Raw genomic sequence first — 22,150 nt, 5'->3', positions numbered from 1 at the left:
GGGGTGTATTAATAGGAGTGTCGTATGTAAGGCATGGGAGGTTAACTGTCCCTCTCTACTCAGCACTGGTGAGGCCTCAGTTGCAGTACAGTCTCCAGTTCTAGGTGTTGCACTTTAAGAAATATATGGATAAATTGGAAGGAGTCTAGAGGAGAGCAACAAAAATGTTTTTAAAAGGTTTAGGAAACATGACTTATGAGGAAGGTTAAAAACACTGGACATGTTTAATCCTGAGAAAAGAGAAGTGAGTGAGGCCCTCATCATAGTCTTCAGATATGTTAAGGGCTGTTATAAAGAGGACAGTGATCAATTGTTCTCCATGTCCACTGCCGGGAGGAAAAGAAGAAATGGGCTTAATCTGCAGCAAGGGAGATTTAGGTTTGATATTAGGAAAAACTTTCTAATTATAAAAATAGTAAAGCTCTGGAATAAGCTTCCAAGGGAGGCTGTGGAATCCCCATCATTGGTGTTTTTTTTAAGAACAGGTTAGACAAACACCTGTTAGGGATGGTCTACGTATATTTTGTCCTGCCTCAGTGCAGAGGACTGGACTAAATGACCTCTCGGGATCTCTTGCAGCCCTACATGTCTATGAAGGCAAAAAGGCACCCTTTAAAAAGTGGAAGATAAATCCTAGTGAGGAAAATAGAAAGGAGCATAAATACTGGCAAATGAAATGTAAAACTACAATTAGGAAGGACAAGAAAGAATTTGAGGACAGGGCCGGCTCCAGCGATTTTGCCGCCCCAAGCGGCGGGGAAAAAAAAAAGCCGCGATCGGTGGCACTTCAGCAGCAGCTCTACAGCCGCCGCTTCATTCTTCGGTGGCAGGTCCTTCCCTCCGAGAGGGACTGAGGGACCCACCACCGAATTGCTGCCGAAGAGCCAGATGCCCCTTTCCATTGGCCGCCCCAAACACCAGCTTGCTGCGTTGGTGCCTGGAGCCGGCCCTGTTTGAGGAACAGTTAGCCAAAGACTCAAAAAGTAATAGCAATTTTTTTTTAAGTACATCAGAAGCAGGAAGCCTGCTAAATAACCAGTGGGGCCACTGGACGATTGAGGTGCTAAATGAGCACTCAAGGACGATAGGGCCATTGCAGAAAAACTAAATGAATTCTTTGCATCGGTCTCCACGGATGAGGATATGAGGGAGATTCCCAAACCTGAGCCATTATTTTTAGATGACAGATCTGAGGAACTGTCCCAAGTTGAGGTATCATTAGAGGAGGTTTTGGAACAAATTGATAAATTAAACAGCAATAAGATACCAGGACCAGATGGTATTAACCCAAGAGTTCTGAAGTAAATCAAACATGAAATTGCAGAACTATTAACTGTAGTCTGTAACCTATCATTTAAATCAGCTTCTGTACCAGATGACTGGAGGATAGCTAATGTGCCGCCAATATTTAAAAAGGGCTCCAGAGGTGAGGCAAACTGGCGGAAACTATAATAACGAACAATATTGTCAGACATATAGATTAACATAATTTGTTCAGGAAGAGTCAACATGGTTTTAGTAAAGGGAAATCATGCTTCACCAATCTACTAGAATTCCTTGAGGGGGTCAACAAGCATGTGGACCCAGGGGATCCAGTGGATATAGTGTACTTAGATTTTCAGAAAGCCTTTGACAAGATCCCTCACCAAAGGCACTTACGCAAAGTAAGCTGCCACTGGATAAGAGGGAAGGTGCTCTCATGGATTGGTAACTGGTTAAAAGATAGGAAACAAAGGGTAGGTATAACTGGTTATTTTTCAGAATGGAGAGAAGTAAATAGTGGTGTCCCCCAGGGGTCTGTCCTGGGACTAGTCCTAGTCAACATATTCATAAATGATCTGGAAAAAAGGGTAAACAGTGAGGTGGAAAAATTTGCAGATGATACAAAACTACTCAAGAGAGTTAAGTCCAAAGCAGACTGCAAAGAGTTACAAGGGGATCTCACAAAACTGGGTGACTGGGTAACAAAATGGCAGATGACATTTAATGTTGATAAATGCACAGTAATGCACATTGGAAAGCATAATCCCAACTATACATATAAAATGATGGGGTCTAAATTAGCTGCTACCTCTCAAGAAAGAGATCTTGGAGTCATTCTGGATAGTTCTCTGAAAACCTCCACTCAATGTGCAGCGGCAGTCAAAAAAACAAACAGAATGCTGAGAATAATTAAGAAGGGAATAGAAAATAGGACAGAAAATATCATGTTGCCTCTATATAAATCCATGGTACACCCACATCTTGAATACTGTGTGCAGATGTGGTCGCCCCATCTCAAAAAAGATATATTGGAATTGGAAAAGGTTCAGAAAAGGGCAACAAAAATGATTAGGAGTATGGAACGGCTTCCATATGAGGAGAGATTAATAAAACTGGGAATTTTCAGCTTGGGAAAGAGACGGCTAAGGGGATATATGATTGAGGTGGATAAAATCATGAGTGGTGTAGAGAAAGTAGATAAGGAAATATTGTTTACTACTTCTCATAACACAAGAACCAAATGAAATTAATAGGCAGCAGGTTTATAGCAAACAAAAGGAAGTATTTCTTCACACAACGCACAGTCAACCTTGGAACTCCTTGCCAGAGGATGTTGTGAAGGCCAAGACCATAACAGGTTTCAAAAAAGAACTAGATAAGTTCATGGAGGATAGGTCCATCAATGGCTATTAGCCAGGATGGGCAGGAATGGTGTCTCTAGCCTCTGTTTGCCAGAAGCTGGGAATGAGCGACAGGGGATGGATCACTTGATGATTACCCATTCTGGTCATTCCCTCTGGGGCACCTGGCACTGGCCACTGTCGGAAGACAGGATACTGGGCTAGATGGAGCTTTGGTCTGACCCAGTGGGGTCATTCTTATGTTCATATGATTCTATATTTGATTGGTTGCGAGTCTCTTAGAAATAAAACTACCAGTTTTACTGAAACAGTTAAACCAAAGAGCTGTCTAAACGTAAGCATGCAGTAGCTGAACTGGGAAGGAACTGTTTGAATATACTAGACTATGCTATCATTGTACAACATTTTAAGAATGATGCTGGTGGGGGGAATCAGATTGCAAATCCCAATAATAATAATCTTACTGGGTCAATTCTAAAATCTGACAAAGCACCTCATAACATTCTTCCTAACTCATGGAATTTCCCAAGGCTATCTGGGGTATGCAATTTTCACTTGAGACCATGAGCAGATTATTTTAAATCCAAAATACTGCTCAGCCTTATGAATCATATAATCTTAGTACACGATTATCAAGAAAGATCTATATGGAAAAAATACAGATTACATTCTAACTTCTCTGCACCAGTCACAGAAATTTAAACACCAATCTGTGTCATACATCTTCCTTTGTGCCTGTCACCACTGGAAGAAAAATATTTTGAAAGACTTTGCAGAATTTAAGACTGCTTTGTTAATTCATAAAGTTGAATCAAGGAAAGAGAAGAAACCTTTGCAAGTGTTCAATCTGCTTACAAAAGTGAAATTTCACTTGTGGTATAAATGTCAAAAGTAACAGAGTAAGGACATATGAACAAAAACAAAACAAAAAAGATTATAAATTACCCTTTATTATGTTTTGAACAGGCCTGCTGGTGGTCTAACAAAAAGTCCACAATCAATGAATGACAAACTTCACAATTATAAAGTTTATCCTTTGAACATAGGAAACTTAAAAATTAGTCCAATATGTGAGGACCCATATTCCTCTTCTACTTTTATAGAATTCTGACTAGAACAAAGTGAGCATATTTTTCTCCTAGTTTGCAACAAACAAAATAAATATGCCTATGACAAATTCCCATCTGTAACAACTTTCCTTTAGGAGGTCTCTCATCTAGCTAATGTTGTATAACAGCATCCTCTAACTCGCAAACATGAATTTCTCTCAGTAAAATAAAAACAATACAGCTATAAATACACTCTCGTGAATCAAAATGTTTGCAAAGCATGCAAGTATTTGTTGATGGGAAGACATAGAAGCTACTCACCACATTACAGCCAGGGCAGTCAGGGCCATTCTCACACGTCCTGCGACGAGCCTGAATCCCACCCCCACATTGGGTAGTGCAACGTTCCCACGGACCCCAGCCTGTCCAAAATATATGTGGAGGGCACAGCAAGTGCTCATTGCAGTATCTGTGACAAGGGAAAGCAAGAGGGAAAAGAAACGATTTAGTACAACAAAAGGTTTCCAACTTCTACATTTTCCATTATTTAGAAAGATGTTTGCATATGGAAATGTTTTACCATGATGGCCTTATATTTATTTGTTGGACGCTTTTTTTTGAACCGTCACAAGTAACAGTTGTCAAACTATATATAGTGTATAACCATTAATGGAATTGTATTTTGTAATACTGTGGGTGTAGCATTTTCTTCATTGTCTAATCTCTTTCTACAATCTATTTAATTGTACTGGTAGCATATTATTCACCATAGTAGTTAGGTCAATCGCTGCTTTTGTAGAAGTAACACACACACATATCTGAAGGCAGAATTTGGTTCATGGACAAGATAAGTAGACATCTATGTTGGCATTGCTTTGCTAGAAGAACCAAGCTTTCTTTTTCCAGTTCAAATATAGCTGAGTTTGCTTTTCAACTGTCCCAGTGTATTTAATTTTATAGGTAAAATAAGAGATAAAACATGATTCCAAGCATAGGAATACTATAATGTTTTGATTATGTTATTACTTTTACCTCTAAAGTGTGTTTCTAATCATTGTAACCTAATTAGGTTTTCTCAGTGGGCTGCAAACAACCTGAATCAGAAGAGCAGATAGCTATCCAAAGGGAGAAGCCAAATTCTACTTCACGGATTTTGTCTGGCCTGAACAAAATCATACAGGACACAATTTCCTTCCTCCCTTCCTTCCTACTGCTGGTGTACTGGTTACCTAATATCTATTTTCCCTTTACCCACTCAGCAAGTTTCTATCCATTTGTAATGTCCTGCCATGAAAACTAACATTAATATTTCAATCTCAATTTTTTTATACTTGAATACAAATAATGATGTTACAAATCTACTGTTGCCTTCAATAGAATCAGTGGCAGTGACCTTTCTTTCACATATCCCTAAAAACCTCAACCTATAATTCTTTATTACTAAAGTATTGGGGCTTGTCAAGATGAATAGTTAGTGTATGGCAAGCTGGGGTGTAAATATATAGTGCACTAGTTTGGCCACACAGACTAGCTGTCTGTGTGGACCCTGCTACTGTGCACTAATAGTTCCCTAGTTTGCAATGGCCTACTCCCATTTCAGTGTGGAACAGATCAAAGAGCACTAGATACCTTTTAATGCACAGTAGCAGGATCCACACAGGCAGTTAGTAAGCGGCAAGCTAGTGTACTGTAGGTTTACACCCCAGCATGCCGCACACTAATTGTTTACCTAGACAAGCCCTCTGAATGTTTAGAACCAATTGCTCTGTGTGTGTATGTATGTGTTTGTACTGCACATGTAGATGTAGGTTTACCTTATATGTGGGATTCTACTTCATAGAGTAAATTTTGCTTTCTGGCCAGCGCAACTCCACTGAAACTAACAAGGTTGCATGGGAAAAATGAGACCAAACTCTGGTCTTATGTGTATGTAGAGCAGGGCAAACTATTCACAGCACATAATGTATTTGATTAATTGAGACACCCCCCCCCCCCCCCCCCGCTTTCTGAGAATTATCTGAGAATTATCCAATTTGTATGTATTTGCTAAATTAAATTATCCAGAAACGGGTTGTCCAAACATATTTCAGCCTGTGTATTATTTATAAACTATTGACCTATTTATTTGAATATTCACTATTAGTAATTTGCTGTTCACACTGTAATTGGTCACTTAAGTCACATCATGGTGTTCTGCTCTGATAGCTTCCAAACCCTCAGAATGTTCACAATGGCTTTACAAACATTCACTGTGCAAAAACAGTCACATGCACACATTTGCATCCATATTTGTGACACTCTTCTCTGTGATCAATTGGTGAATAAAAGTTTGCTAATATGAATATTCATGGAAATAGAGTAAAAGGGATCACATATGCTGAAGAAATTTCATACTTTTATTATTCAAAGCAACATGCACACATTTTTGCAGTATTCCCCCTGCTCTTAGAAGAGCAGTTGTAATGAAGTTTGGGACACACACATACAATAAAATGAATCTCTGACATTAAGCCAAGAAGCTATAGGTTCATGTCAGATAAAATGTGTTATAAATGAAGTGTCTTTTTTTTAATACCAAGTCCCATTTTCAAATGTCAACATGTCATGTTTCTTGCTCTCTCTCAAGTAAGCATAGGGGAGAAACAAGACTTTACCAAATTAACTTTGTAGCCGATACTCGAAGTATTTGAAAGGTTAGGAATGCCGGAATTCTGCTAGTCAAGTCCAGTTAAAGATACATCTGAAGCTACAAAAATCACAAAGTACTTATACAATCTGCTTAACTTTTAATAAAGCAAAATCAGCCACAGAGCTGGGTTTGCATTTTTCTCCCCTTCTGAAAATATCACAGCACACAAGTGTAGTCTTAGATTCACCTCAGCCATCCAAGCTCCAAAACCATCAGGTATGTTTTTATAGTTTAAGATCAATTGCAGGGGTGAATCTGGGAACTGTGTTGTAGCATGGGGTTTTGAGCCACGTTTTATTAAGCCTCTTTCTGGCTGCATTTCAAGTTAGCCAGTAACTTCTTATTCCCTTTTACACACACTCTCTCTCCCTTTACATTTTTTCCCCATGACCCAGAGGGCTTACATTCTACAATAATTCAGCAAAACAAGCAATGTCAGAAACTAAGATCTGTGTTTCTGGGCAGGCCTAGTACTGTCAGAAACTAAGAGGAGGGCAGAAGGGAGAATGGCACACATACACACACACACAAAGGCTAGGCTAGTGCAATGATCTCCCCTCTCCTTTTCTGACGAGTTCAAGTTCAATTATTCACATATAGGAATTGCCGTTCTGGGAGAAAAAACAACACAGATGAATCTACTCCAGCATCCTCTTTTCAGAAGCAGCCTATATTTGATGGCTCAAAGGAAGGTACAAAAAAATAAAAAAACCCACCTCCAACAATCCACTTATATAGTCAATTCTATTTCACAGAGGGAAATTTCTTGCTGACCACAGCGGAAGATAAATTTATGCCCTGGAGCATAAAGATTGACAGCCCTTTAAATAATTACCTACATTAGTTTAACTGCAACTGCTATTCTTATTCCTATAAAGCTATAATGCTTTAAAACATGACAGTTATTTGCCTCAATAATACTGTGCAGCAATGAGTACCACAGGTTAATTATAAAGCAGTTGGTAAAAATGGATTCTTAATTCATTTAAAATGTGTTGTAATGTTATTTAATTGTGTGTCCCCTTTGTTTTTGTACTCTATTACAATAGAGTGTGAATAATAACCACCAATTAGACTCCTCTATATTGTTATGCTGGAAGGTGTTGGTGGCTATCAGCTAGGGTTGCCAACTTTCTACTCGCACAAAACCGAACACCCTTGTCCCACTCCTCCTCCGAGGCCCCGCTCCTACTCACCCCCTCCCTCTGTCGCTCGCTCTCCCCACCCTCCCTCACTTGCTCATTTTCACCAGGCTGGTTCAGGGGCTTGCGGTGCAGGAGGAGGTGAAGGCTCCAGGGTAGGGCCAGAAACTAGGAGTTCAGACTGCGGGAGGGTGCTGTAGGCTGAGGCAGTGGGTTGGGATGCGGGAGGGAGTGAGGGCTCCAGCTGGGGGTGCAGGCTCTGGGGTGGGGCTGGGAATGAGGGTTTTGGGGTACAGGAGGGTGCTCCAGGCTGGGACCAAGGGGTTCGGAGAGTGGGAGTGGGATCAGGGCTGCGGCAGGGGGTTGGGGCACAGGAGGGGTTCGGGGTGCAGGCTCTGGGCAGCGCTTACCTCAAACAGCTCCTGGAAGCAGCAGCATGTCCCCCCTCCAGCTACTACGTGGAGGCGCGGCCAGGTGGCTCTGCGGGCTGCCCCATCCACAGGCGCCACCCCTGCAGCTCTCATTGGCCACGGTTCCTGGCTAATGGGAGCTGCGGAGATGGCGCTTGGGGCTAGGGTGACCAGATAGCAAGTGTGAAAAATCAGGACGGGGGTGGTGGATAATAGGTGCCTATATAAGAAAAAGCTCCAAATATCGGGACTGTGCCTATAAAATCGGAACATCTGGTCATCCTACTTGGGGCGGGGGCAGTGCTCTGAGCCCCCTGGCTGCCCCTATGCATAAGAGCCGGAGGGGGGCATGCTGCTGCTTCCGGGAGCTGGGCGGAGCCACAGCAGGCAAGGAGCCTGCCTTAGCCCCACTGCGTCGCCAACTTGACTTTTAATGGCCCAGTCAGTGGTGCTGACTGGAGCTGCCAGGGTCCCTTTCCGACCGGGCATTCTGGTCGAAAACCGGACACCTGGCAACCCTACTATCAGCAGGCATTTATTTCATCTTCACTCAAGCACAAACCTCACTGAGGCTCATGTGTGTGCTAGCCACCCTGCATTAAGGTAAAATTCAATAGGTTCTTAAACTCCTTTAGCAGGGCCGGCTCCAGGCACCAACTTGGCAAGCTGGTGCTTGGGGCGGCCACTCCGGAGAGGGGCGTCAGGTCCAGCTATTCGGCGGCAATTCGGCGGACGCTCCCTCACTCCCGCTTGGAGTGAAGGACCTTCCGCCAAATTGCCGCCGCAGACGCGATCGCGGCTTTTTTTTTTTTTTTTTTTTGGCTGCTTGGGGCGGCCAAAACCCTGGAGCCAGCCCTGTCCTTTAGGAAATAAGATAGCTGAAACAACAGAAAACACTACCCCAAGGGATTAGGCCACATGCATGACTAATCAGAAGCTGAGCTACGGTGGGCAAAGGGTTTTTTTCCTGGGGCTGATTGCAAACTCAGGAGTCTTGTGTGTGTATATGTGTCAGCAGTACACAGGACCAGAAAAGCCAAGACAGAGGCAGAGAAGCACTGATAGGATAGCCCTGAGAGAACATCACATGAAAGAATTTTCTGGACAGAGTAATGTCTGGAAGGGCAGGCCTAGTACTGTGAGAATGGAAACTGCCTCCTGTTTGATCCTACTGTGTTCAGAGAAACAGGATTTTGTACATTCTTTGTAAATAAACAGGATTGACCTACAGAAATATATTATTTGTATCATCAACTTCTCCTACGGGAAACAACACTCAAGGCCTCAAACACTGGCTAACTGCTTGGGCCAAAAGAGGCAACAATATCACAGTTCTCCTTCAATGCTCCTTCCCTGACTTTTTCAAACCTCTTCTCCTACATAAGCAACTCCTGCACTTCCAGTTATTTTCATTGCCCTTATCTTGACTTGTTCTATACCTACTATGTCATTTTTGAAAGGAAGTCATTGACACTAAATGCATTTAGTAAAAATATCATTGACAACAACATCCATATTATTCTCTATCTTTTCTTAATGGAACCGAACCCCTTATTCACCATTCATTTATTCCTTCATTTTTGACCAAGATTGAGCAGATGTTTCTGTTGACATGTCCATGCCGATGCTTAGATATTTGTCCTTACAGTTTAATAATCCAGAATCTAGTGTATACTAGTAAGTTAAATGATTCCTTTCTAATGTTTATTACCTTGCACTTGTGTACAGGCTGTTTGATTATCAAGTTTTTAACCCCACGCTCACCACTGTTTTCCCTGAGCCGAGGGGAGCTGAAACCTATGGATCTAAGCATGACGTGGGGTGAGCTGACTCTGCAGCATACTCATCCCTATCTCTCCAAACCCCTCCATAGTGATTCAGATCCATAGGTGTGGGCAGGGAGGGGAAGGGGAAGAAATGGCCAAGCTTTGTCAGATTCTCTTCCTCAAACCTTCATAGAAAACAGAAGCAAGTTACTAAAGTAACCTAACTGGATTGCACACCCATGGTGAATCCTCCTCTCCACTATCCCTAATTTTTTGTGGAGAGTAGTGATCAGAGATACCTTGCCAACTTGGCTCCTGTAACAACTGGGCTGTCAAGGGGGCAGCGGGAACAAGGGGAGATAGTGGAAATGCAGAGAGAAATCTGTAGGTTTAATGAGTTGATCCTCCATCTTCTAACACAGGATGGGAGGGGAGAAACCCTTACACACAATGGAGGAAGGAAGAGGAATAATCATACACTGAAACTTGAAGAGTTTCCACGGTCTTCAAAGAAATAACCCACACAGAGAAAAATGAAGCCATTTCTGAGGTCCTTCAGGAATTCATCAGGATGCTTCACTCATGAGTTTTGACGAGAAATAATCTATTGTCAGCAAATGTTGCCACTCTACTACTCTCACTCCTCCTCCATATTGTTTCTAAATACACTGAACAGCAGCTGTACTATTAACTTCTCTATACGCTGAGATTGGCCATGTAATCCTATTCTTACGGCTCGTCTTCACGTACCACTGTAATGCTGAACATGAAGATGCTCCTGTGGTGACGGGAGAGCTTCTCCCATCGGTGTAGTTAATCCACCTGCCCAAGAGGTGATAGCTATATTGAGGGGAGGTCTCCTGTCAACATAGAACCATTTACACAGGGGCAGGGGGTTAGATCACTATAACTACATCGCTCAGGGGTGTGCATTTTTCACATCCCTGCGTGATGTAGTTATACTGATAGAGGTATGTTGTGTAGACCTGGCCTGAGTTCCTAACTTTTAACCATTTTTTCATTCTTCTGCTTGAGCCCTGGGTCATACAAAGACCCCTGTGCTTAACTTTAAACTGGTAAATAGTCCCATTGATTTAAAAGGGATTACTCACATGCATAAAGTTATGCATGACGTGTGTAAATCTCTGTAGATCAGGGAATTTGTGAGGTTTCATGGATGTAACTGAGGGGAAAATTTGGCCATATATACTTGAGCAGGATAAATATTTTTTTTAATGAATATTCACTCAGATTTGTAAGTAATTTAGCATCAGCCATGCTCATGCCCCTTTTGTGTTTACTTTGTATGGAATTTTCCACACAATGGAATTTTATGGGCACAAAAGTACATAGAAAACCTGCTTCAAAGTTGTTTGCAAATACTTGTGGAAACTGAGTTTTGTATTTACATGAATAAGTATTTGAAGCTGAAGTGAGTGTGTATTTGTACAGCCAGGATACAGAAACAATACTGTGTGAAATATCTGATGAACTACAACTAGCTAACACATCTTGGATATTGAATTCAGACATGCAACTGGTCATAATGAAGCAATATAGTTAAAAATGCATCAAAAATTTGTTAAATAATTTCAGTGAATAAACCTGAGGAAATCACAATCTCCTTGCTGTTGTTGTGGAAGCAGGAAAAGAAGTTACACTTTCTTAGTAAATTGTTAGCTGTGAATTATTGGCTCAGCACTACTAAATATATGGGCCTGATTTAACAATGCATTACTCCAGTTGTATACAGGTGTAACTCATTTGGTACTGGAGTTAAGCAGTGGTAAATCCAGCCCATTATATCCACTGGTTCTCCTGTATTCACTCCTTTGCCAGCTCAACAAATTCAAAGATACAAGAAAAGCAGTTTTACTTTTACAAAACTTAACACTGGTTTGCCCTTAGTATACTTTGCTCTTTAAGATGCATTATAGCTCTAAAATGATTTCCTCAATTACTTTTCTGGTACCAAGGTGGTCCTGGGGAATGAAGTGAGGTTGTACTTCAGTCGTCTGGAAAAGCAGCTTTATAAATGATATTACACTTTTTTTTAAAGTAACTCAACTATTTCAATCTTTTGAACCTTCACAGCTCTTCAATACCACCATCTGGTCCTTGCAATTTATTATTATTTATTTTCCAAAGTTATTCCATATATCATTGTCTTTTTTACAACTTGCTTTTCTAGGGTACCCACTGTCTCAATAGTGAGTATTTGATTTCTGATTCACTGAAATAATTTCTTATTTTCTATACTGTGACGGGGTTTATGGACCGCACACTGGACCAGTGGGGTTGACCAATCATTGTGGGCTCAGGAGACCATGCCCCCTCTCTCCTGCTGTGTATGCTCTAGGTGGAAGGGACAGATAAAAGGAGAAAACTCAGCTCAGTAGGGACTGGCTGAGGAGGAGGAAGGACATGTGCTGCAGGCTCCTGGAGAGGAACCATCGACTCTCCAGACTACTGAGGCCATGGACCTGGACAACGCTGTGGAGGAACAGCCAACTGTGGAAACTGATGGGAACGCCAAGACACTGCCAGCCGAGGAGATGCCCAAGATGGGCTTTATGGTAGGAAGAAGCGATGTGTTGGGGGTGCATGCAGGGTCAAGTGCCCCCCACCCAGCAGTATTCCCAGGCGGGGAGTGGAAGGGGCAAGGCCAGAACCTCTTCCAGCCACGTTGGGATGCTGCCTGATACAGCACAGCAGCTACCTGGGAGAGCACCTGGCTGCAGCAGCAGCGGACTAACCCCCGTCCTAGGCTTGGCTTCTGGGGACAGCGGTCTAACGAGCTGGAACCTCCTCCCCGCAGTATGCTCGGCCCCTGTCCCTGGAAGCCGAGCCTGGGCAGGGAGCGGGCTGCCACTGCCGTCCCTCCCAAGCCAGGCTCTCTCCCAGGAAGCTGGCTACGCTGCAAAGAGCAGCAACTGGGAGCGGCTCCATCCCACTCCCCACCCGGGCCTGGTTTCCAGGGAGAGCAGCTGAACGTGCGGGGGCAGGGGGAGCCAGTGCAGTGGGAGGATAGAGCCCCTCTCCCCCATGCAGGTAATGTGGGTTGGGGAAGGGGCAGGGAGAACAAGGGGGGAGGAGACACAAGGGGAGGCACCAGTTGTCTAATAGGGAACATGTTATGAGCTGATGCCTCTATCCTTAATAGGAAGTTTACCAGCTTTATGGGGCCCAGGGTCAGAACTCGGTGGAGTAGGGTGCGTCCGAGTTCCCCTCCCACTGCCCTGTACTTGCCACTAGATGTGACTACCAGGGACTCTTGATATACACTGTCTATTTGCTCTGCCCCGCCTAGAGGATTAGGGCCCCCAAACTGCTATTGATTGTCCCAGCCAGAAGGCCCAGGGACCATAGACTGACTGTTTTCTCTGCCCTACCCATGGGTCCTGAGTTCCTGATTGTGATAGCTTGACTGAGCAGGGATTCTCGATGACTGTGTGATGAGGTGTATCAACCCTGCACTGCGTAAATGAGGGCGGCCCATGTTGGACATGCTGAGCCCCCGTGATATATACCTGTTAATATTTGTTCTTTAAAATGTCTATTTATCCTTTAATCCGTTTTACAATTATAATACAAAAAATGACACAATACTTAACCAAAACTCACCCTGCGGATTTTACTCAAATCTCAACTCCTTTTGAATATAAACTCACTCAGATTCTCTTTTGCACTGTACTGACCAGTCATCTCAACAAAACTTATAACTGGTGTTAAGGCTGGGAGAGAGCTATGAGATTTTAGTTAAAGTTCCATATTTGTTGGGGGCAGTTTTTTACTTGGATAACCTATCTGCTGAGAGTATATTACAGCATATCAAAATCTTGGTCTTTTGACCAGAGAATGGTAGATATGCATTGCTCTGACACAGCTAGAAGTGTGCACATTTTCTACGACACTCGCCCTTTAAATTTTGTGTTACATGGGCAGAGTCCTAGAATTTCTATGAAAACAGCAGTGTGGCGTGCAACATTGGCCCATTGGAATGACTTGTTAACAAGAAATGGTAAAGTTGTTAATCTAATTTTTCTCATTATCTTCACCACTGGAAAGATGCAGATTAAGTGAAAAAAATTCAGTGATCTGTTTTCCCCTGGTTCCGTGAGTGTACCTTACAGGAACACTAATGCAAATTTTAAATGTGCATCCAAGAAAAAATAGATCCTTATACATTTTTTGGAACTGATGGCTCATGTACTTAGAATTTTAAACACTATTACATGATTGTATCGCAGCTTGCTACTTCTTCTGAAGCTGACAGGATGCCCCTGGAAACAAGATAATACATCTCAATGCAGTAGTCTGTCTAAATATATATATATATATATATATATATATATATATATATATATATATATATATATATATAATGAATGTTTCATTTCTTTGTTGGGATTCATGGAAAGTAATAATAAATTGGAGTCTCTTAGATGTGTGAGTGATGGAATCAAAGACCAAACTGTATATTTTGAGGTGGTATGACAAAACATCTAGTACTGGGGGAAGCAACGAACTGTGAAATAAAAGACCAAGTTAAAAGCTGACTTGAACTGTTGAGAGGTTAATATACACACAAACCATTTCAGCTGTACTTATTAAAGAACATGTTTTATTCCAGTATGGTGTATATTTATTAGATACAAACAAAACCCTTAAAACTTTCCCACTTGCTGTATTGATGTTTAATTTTATTTAAGATATGAAAATTGAACTTAGTCCACCGGTAATGCAGTGCTGTGATCTAACAACACTTTACTACAGATTTTGTGTCTGGTCAAGTTGCAATTCAAACACAGTACAATCAATTTTCAGAGTCTGAAGGGATAGTAGAGAGGAGTGCCTCAACTCCGTCAGCTGACTGGCATTGCTGGGAGCTCAGCTTGTTCGGGAAGAACTCAGCTAAGTGAAATGAACTGCTGAAGTCCATATCCTTGTTAATAGTAATTGTGGTAAGAGATTGTAGTGGAAATTAAAAAAAAAAGAAATAAAGAGAAAGCAGGTAAAAGAGAAAAATGTAACATGAAAATGAACCTGAATGGAAAAAATTAAAACAGGCAGTGGAGAAGATACCTCACCTCTCCTCACGGTTCTGTCCCACACACACACGGCCCCCGTGCCGAGGAGTTGGATTGCTGCACGAACGCTGGCGGACTTGAAAACCAATTCCACAGGTGGTACTGCAGGGTGACCAGGAAGTCCATGGAGTCCAGCCCCCATTTCTAGTAGAATAAGAAGCCTTGGCTCTGTCATCTGTTATAATATACAGTGAGCAGCTACATGTGTGTAACTGAGAACAGAATTTGGCCCATTAATATCTGCAGAGATAGTCAATTCTGCATCAAGTTAAACTTCCAGAAGAACACTTGGTGGAAAAAAGATACTTGTTTTTGCCATTGTTTCGACCTGGTCTATATGATATATTACTGTTAAAATGGGCCCAATGACCAAACAAATATAAAATCCATACAAGTCCTTGTAATCTGACTACGTAAGAAGGTATAAAACATAGAATTTAAGGCCAGAAGGGACCACCAGATCATCTAGTCTGACCTCCTGTATCTGACAAGTCTCCAACACCATCCAGCACCTGACACAACTGAAAACAGACCAAAATATTATAGGCTACAAGAGACTAGACTATTATGTGCCACAGGCCGAAAATGGGAGGAACCAAGGTGCACCAGTGCCCGAGACTCCATTATAGCAGGGAAATGATTAAGTGAGATATACCCAAATAATCCTGGCAAGTGACCCACCCACTGCAGAGGAAGGCAAAAACCTCTCAAGGTTGCTGCCAACCTGACCTGGGGAAAAAATCCTTCCCACTGCACATATGGTGATCAGTTAGACCCTCAGCATGTAAGCAAGAGCTAGCCAGCCAAGCACCTGAGACAGAAAATGCTCAGTGCTGCCTCAGAGCCTTTGCCCACCCCACTGAATCTCCAACTGAGGGCATGCCTGGTGGTTCAAAGTAAGGAGATTAAAAGAACAAAACAAAATACATGCGGGGAGGGACAAACCCTTCCTGATCCCTGCAGGTGACTGGCTGAAACCCTGAAGCCGTGAGATTTTAGGAACATATGACATAAACCAGAAATGAGACCCTGGGCTTCCCCCGACCATCACAAGCAACCGCATCAACCCATCAGAAAACTATAAATGCTGTTATTATGCCTTGGACAATTCTGGTAATTGACCACAGGATATTGGAATTTCACTGCAAATACTTCTAGAGATGAATCTCCCCTAAACTGGGTCTATGTAATATTACTATTCCCATTGGGTTTAACATATATATTTTGTTTAACCTCTCCAAGTTGTATTATATATTTTAAAAATAACAGTGATGCATCCTTTTTCTGCTAACATTCTTATTAATAGTCCACATCAGAGCAAATCCATGTATACACCAATAATTATTTAGGCTAATGACATGTATTACTCTGTTCAAAGCTCAATAAAGTATTTTTTTTTAAACCTCACGCTTCTAACTTTTAACCAAATTCATTGCCACAATCACAAATGTTTACTTTAGTTTTTATAAAATTAAATTACATATATTGGTTGATAATACACATTATAGGGCAGGAAGACAATCTGACATTCTCCTGTATTATTTCAGAATCCAAAACACTAATAACAGAAAATGGAATTTAATTTTCCTCAGTTAATTTATTCTGGATACATTTAATATTTAAATTCCCACATCAATCTTTTGGAGAGAATTTTGAATTACATATTGCTCAAGTAGGTTAAAGCAGCAGTTCTCAAGCTGTGGGTCGGGACCCCAAAGTGGGTCGCAACCCTATTTTAATGGGGTTGCCAGGGTTAACCTTAGAATTGCTGGGGTCTGGGGCCGAAGCCAAAGCTCGAGCCCCACCGCCCGGGGCCAAAGCCCAAGCTCAAGCTCCACTGCCCAGGACCAAGGCCGAAGGGCTCCAGCCCTGGACAACAGGGCTCAGGTTACCAGCCTTCTGTCTGGGGCTGAAGCCCTTGAGCTTTGGCTTTGCCTCCCCTCCCCACCGCGGGTGGTGGGGCTGGGGCAGGCTCAGGCTTCGGTCCCCTCTCCTGGGTCATGTAGTAATTTTTGTTGTCAGAAGGGGGCTGCAGTGCAATGAAGTTAAAGAGCTGCTGGGTTAGAGAGTCCATATTATTTATATCATGTCTTTTAAAGAAGGGGGGAGGGATAGCTCAGTGGTTTGAGCATTGGTCTGCTAAACCCAGGGTTGTGAGTTCAATCCTTGAGGGGACCATTTGGGGATTTAGTTGGTCCTGCTTTGAGCCCTACTCATGACTAGATGACCTCCTGAGGTCCCTTCCAACCTTGAGATTCTATGATAAGGAAGATTAAAAACTTCAAGTTCATGCCCTTCCTTTTCTGTAAAAAAAAAAGACAAAAATTTAAAACAAGAAAAAGAAAAAAAAAATCAAGTTCCAGGAGAAGTAAAATTTCAAGAGGAGACAATTACATGAGCTCACAATTCCACAAAATCCTCCAATACAATAACAATGCCTTACGGGTAAGAGTACCAAAAGGTGCTGATAGAGCTAACAGAATCAATACATATTTCTTATACTTGTAAATCCCTAGAAGGCACAGTCATGTTCCCATTAAAGTCAGTGGCTAACTCCTATTGACTTTAATATGAACAATATCATGCCAAATGTCTGGAAAGAAATTTTAAACCCTAAAGAAATCAATGAATTATAGCAGTTCCCATCGGGTTTTTTCACACCTGAAAATTGCTAGTAAAGATAAGAAATTCAACAAAAATCAAACTCAACAATGTTATGCTCTTGAGATTTCATTATAAACATTTTAAGAGAATACTAAGGTTAATATAATACAAATTGTCTTACTCTATTGGGAAATGATTCAAAAATTAAAAAGCTCAACTGGTTCAATAATACAAGAGGATTAAAATGTTTAACTTGTCAGATCATTTTAATAGTTGGCCAAAAAAGTGCAGTTTTAACTTTTACTAATGGTTTATTGCTATTTGAGCAGTGCATGAATCGTCCCTTGTTTTAATGGACCCAGAATTTGACACTACAGAAAATGGCTGCCTGAAAAATATCATAGTTCACAGCTACTGACTTTGGACAGAAAAACAGGGTTAATTACTGTAAGGATTAGTATCAATGGCATGATTTTCAGATGTATTAAAATCAATGGGAGCTTTGGGTGCCCAGTACAGTACCTCTGAAAATCAATTATTAGTATGAGTGGTTATGCAAATGAGATGATGTAATGTTAGCAGGGGAATGACTATGATAATATCTGTGGTGAGCCTCCGAGCATTTCTCTATTTCCATCTAAGCCTTCAGGCCCAGATTTTTAAAGGTGTTTATGCATTGCTGCACTCAGTGTTGCAATGCCCATTTGATTTAGGAGCCTGTCTCATTTTAAAAGGGTATTTAGGCACTGAGAAGCCAAAATCCAATTGACTATCTAAGTGCCTAAATCTCTTTTTAAAATGAAATTTAGGCTCCTCAATCAGTGAGACATTGCAGAAGTGAGTGCAGCAAAGCCTAAACACCTCTAAATACCTTTAAAAATGTGGGCATCAAAGTCTATACTTCGGGAACAACAGACACCTAATAACTCTTGTTCAATTGTTTAGCTTCATATAGTATCCTTATCCTCTCTTCTGCTCACAATTCTCTACTCTACAGTCAACTGTAAGCACCATATTGATTTTTCTTATCTATTTACACCCATTCATTATTGCATCTTATATCAGCTGGAATTGGTCCTGCTAGTGAAGGCAGGGGGCTGGACTCGATGACCTTTCAAGGTTCCTTCCAGTTCTAGGAGATGGGATATCTCCATTAATTATTAATTATTATTATTTGTTTACCATTACATGCAGGATAATAACTGTTCTGATTCATGCAAAAATATCATGAGGTGATTTGGAAGTTAAAGTATTTGCTACTGGTGTAGCATAAGTAATGGACTAGAGAAAGTGATAAAAGAACAAACTACTGGAAATGAACAGAACAGACCATTTAACAAGTTTCAACTTGAGAGTTAGGTGCAAAAAATGTTTGAAACATGAGCTCCAGGTCAAATTAGCCCCACTTCCTTCACTATCACCGGTTGTCAGGACAAGTCTGCTAATCCTACACCCTCTAACTTGGCCATGACTGTTCAGAACAAACACTTTGTTTCTAAGCTTAGACTGAAAAATGATCTGCTCTAGTATTCTGTCTATAGGGTCAGGTGAGTGGTCTGGGATGGAAAAGTGGCTGCAAGACCAGACTTAGTGGGCCACAGACCAGGATATTATGATATCAGCACAGGCTACAGTGGACCTGCCTCCAGAGACTCCAGTGCAGAGAGACAAGCATCCTCCTTTTGCTCCCCATCCCTAGTGCAAGTATTCACAAATCCTGAGAGCTGGTCCAACGGAGGTGGTGCTAAAGGGTGGTGACTTCCAGGACTTGGCCCTCAAAATGTGTTCTTTTTGATAACTGGCCCAGAACTAATGTTTAAAAAAAGCTTACTGGTCCTGCAAAAGTCTCTCTGTGCCCCAATAAATTACTAAACTCCGGGGCTTTAAATTGTGGGTGTCACAGAATGCATTGATTTCCCCCCCTATATTTCTGTTGTTAATGTTAACTGTAGTCAACTTAAATAGTTTCACAAAACCTGAAGTTAATTTTTCCCACTTGGCCAGTTCTCTCTCCCAGCGAAGTCTGAGAGGCTTATGTCCCATGCTACTGTGACTATCATCATAAGCAGTTTCATATTCAAGAAGGAATAGGAAGGCTGTGAATAAGGTTTAAAAGAAATATTACTTAAAATGTGTTTTATTTTTAATACTTTAAAAAAAGATATCCTATAGGATCTGTTTGGGTCTTGTGATTGTCTGACGTACCTGGAGCAGTTGGCAATCTCCATACTTGGTCCTTCGCACTGCCAGCCTCCACACTGAGGCGCTGGACTGTCACACAAGCGAGTTCTGCAGAGGCAGGAGCCAACACTGGTACCATCAGTGTGGGTGCAGGGTTTCCATTGAGACCACATTCCAAAATTCCCGTCCACAGTCAAATTCCTGGTCTAGAAGATAAAAAAACAGAAAGTCTAGATAAGACAGCAGAAAACTGATCAGAGGTCCCTTTTGATGTAACTTTTTAATTGCACAACATAGTGAAGTCTGAACTTCAACTATTCAAAATTTAGAGCCACCACTGGAGTCATTCTCAAAAGGATCACACCCTTTTAGACTGTAAATCCTTTAGAGCAGGAATTCTCTTTTTTGTGTTTGTACAGTTCCTGGGGAATGGAACCTCAATCTGACTGGAGCCTTTGGACACTATAAATAATAAATAATAAAATTCAATCTATCATCATCACCCCTAACTACAACCAATATCACTGGATCCGTTGGAAAGAATTCCTACAGAAATTCAACAGGAATTAGAGCACCGTTCTCTCAATCATCTTCTGACTGAAATTATTTCCCATTTCTCCCAAACTCTGCTGTCATCTGATCTAAGACACTGATTGCAAAACAGAATATGCAAGAATGTTTGCAGAAACATGACTTTAGATTGAAAGGAGGTAGTAGTAGAGGATAATGGTCAAGGTATAGATTCTAGTTAAGCCTATGCTAAATCTTAATGATTAGTAGTTTTCTTTGATATTTATAAAAAACACATTTTAATAAAAGAACCATCACTAAAATTCCACTCCCTGGGGAAGCAGAATGTGATTTTAAATATATACATTATATATGGGAAAAAACACAGCTGTAAAAAACAATACAAATGAAAAAGCATAAAACTTTACTTTTAGAACCCTCGCCTTTTCCCTTAAAGTCTATTCCCACTGTCTTCACCTGGAGGAGGATCAGGTTCTTTTACAATGTTGAATAATTCTTCCAAAATGCAGTTTAAAAGCTATGTGAATAAGATCTCTATAATTATATATTTAACCAGGAATTGTCTAATTAAAAGAAACAGTGCTAACTCGAGATTTCATCAGACTTCATTGTTACTGGAACCTTTCATGAAATTGGTGATGGATATCAGGAATTTAGCTCTCTAGATGAAGGCACTCTTTAGTAGAGAATGATTAAAAGATTAGAAAACTTGCATTATAGACTCAATAAACCAACTTTTTGTTCTGTGTTTGTACAACACCTAGCATACTGGGATTCTGGTCTATGAGTAGGGCCCCATAGTGCTACAGTAATACAAATAAATAATAATGATATAGCTAAATAGTACATAGGTCCTCCCTGTAGCTGGGCAATTACCCCACTCCTGGGGAAAAGGCTGATTGCGGAGGCAGCCACAGCTGTGTACACACCCAATCAGGCCACAGCTAGCCCTGATATAAGGGCTAAGGGAGACACTCACTCAGTCTCACTCCAGCCTCGGAGTAGGAAGGACCTAGCTGCCTGGGAGTACAGGTTACCCGAAGCAGAGCAGTGCTGAGGAAGGGCAAGAGGAGCTGGGGTGTTCCAGCCTGGCCAAACCCCCCCCCCCCCCCCCCAGCTGAGACCTGATTAAGGTCTAAGGAGGTACTGGGGTAGCTGGTCCAACCCCCTTGCCAGTGATGAATGGCCATTACAGACTGAAGTCTGCCCCAGGAAAAAGGGGCTAGATGATGAGTGACAGTAGCCACTGGGGCAAGGTGGGCATAGGGGGAGGGGGTTCCTCTGGGAGGGGAGACTGAGATTGTGGGGGTACTGCTATGGGCAGAACCCCAAGGTAAAGGGCACTGGGTCGGGGGGGGAATTATGGGGGGGGGGGTGAGGAAGGAGAGACACTGGCCACCAGGAGGTGCTCTGAATGATGAAATTGAGCTAATTCCCGGATGACCAGCAGGAGGTGCCACAGCGGTGAGTCAGCGATCTGCTACACTCCCCCCACCCAAGAAATAGGGGGGAGGAGGAGCCTGAAGCAATTTAGCATGTTTTAAGGGGGGAAGCAGGGAGGAAAAGTACCACTACTTAATGCCCTAACATCTGTTTCTACACTGAACTATAAACAAAACTGGCAGAACTGCTATGAAAGACATGGAAAGGTGACTCACTTGGCTACCTGGCATGAACAATAGATATCACTTAATTCTAAACAGAGTAGGGAAGGGAGATAAAGGATGTATAAATTCCACAGCTAATTAGAAGATACAAGAGACATGGCAGCATGTTTTCACTGCATCTCTGGCTGATCTCCAGCCACTCTGCTAAAAGGTTCCATAATTTAACTATTAACACTTTTCAAGATCAATCATTCACATACAGTACTACCTCATAGAACAGACAAGTTTATTTTCTGGGAGCTGAGACTGATAGAGCTACAATCTATCAACTCAGCATACTGCTGACACATGTTTATTGAAAATAACACACTATAACACAGTGTATGCTGTTATTTTTCACAAACAGGAAATAATTATTTCTCATTAAATGTCAGTTGTGCTCATTCTCAACACTGAG

At 41.7% G+C, this 22,150-nt stretch overlaps 1 protein-coding gene across 1 annotated transcript in view; it reads right to left on the bottom strand.

The window, feature by feature from the left end:
* SEMA5A (semaphorin 5A) overlaps window positions 1–22,150 on the bottom strand; it is a 505,753-nt gene that overhangs the window by 168,003 nt on the left and 315,600 nt on the right. Inside the window, exons 12-14 of the mRNA XM_065399065.1 lie at window positions 19,580–19,761; window positions 14,771–14,914; window positions 3,995–4,142 (exon numbers count right to left, since the gene is read on the bottom strand). Coding sequence (XP_065255137.1) covers window positions 3,995–4,142; window positions 14,771–14,914; window positions 19,580–19,761 — 474 coding nt within the window. The remainder of the gene's footprint in view (window positions 1–3,994; window positions 4,143–14,770; window positions 14,915–19,579; window positions 19,762–22,150) is intronic.

Source organism: Emys orbicularis, chromosome 2, assembly GCF_028017835.1.
Source record: "Emys orbicularis isolate rEmyOrb1 chromosome 2, rEmyOrb1.hap1, whole genome shotgun sequence".
Lineage (NCBI taxonomy): Eukaryota > Metazoa > Chordata > Testudines > Emydidae > Emys > Emys orbicularis.
The sequence above is the reverse complement of the archived record's forward strand: the minus strand, read 5'-3'. Positions and strand labels throughout refer to the sequence as shown.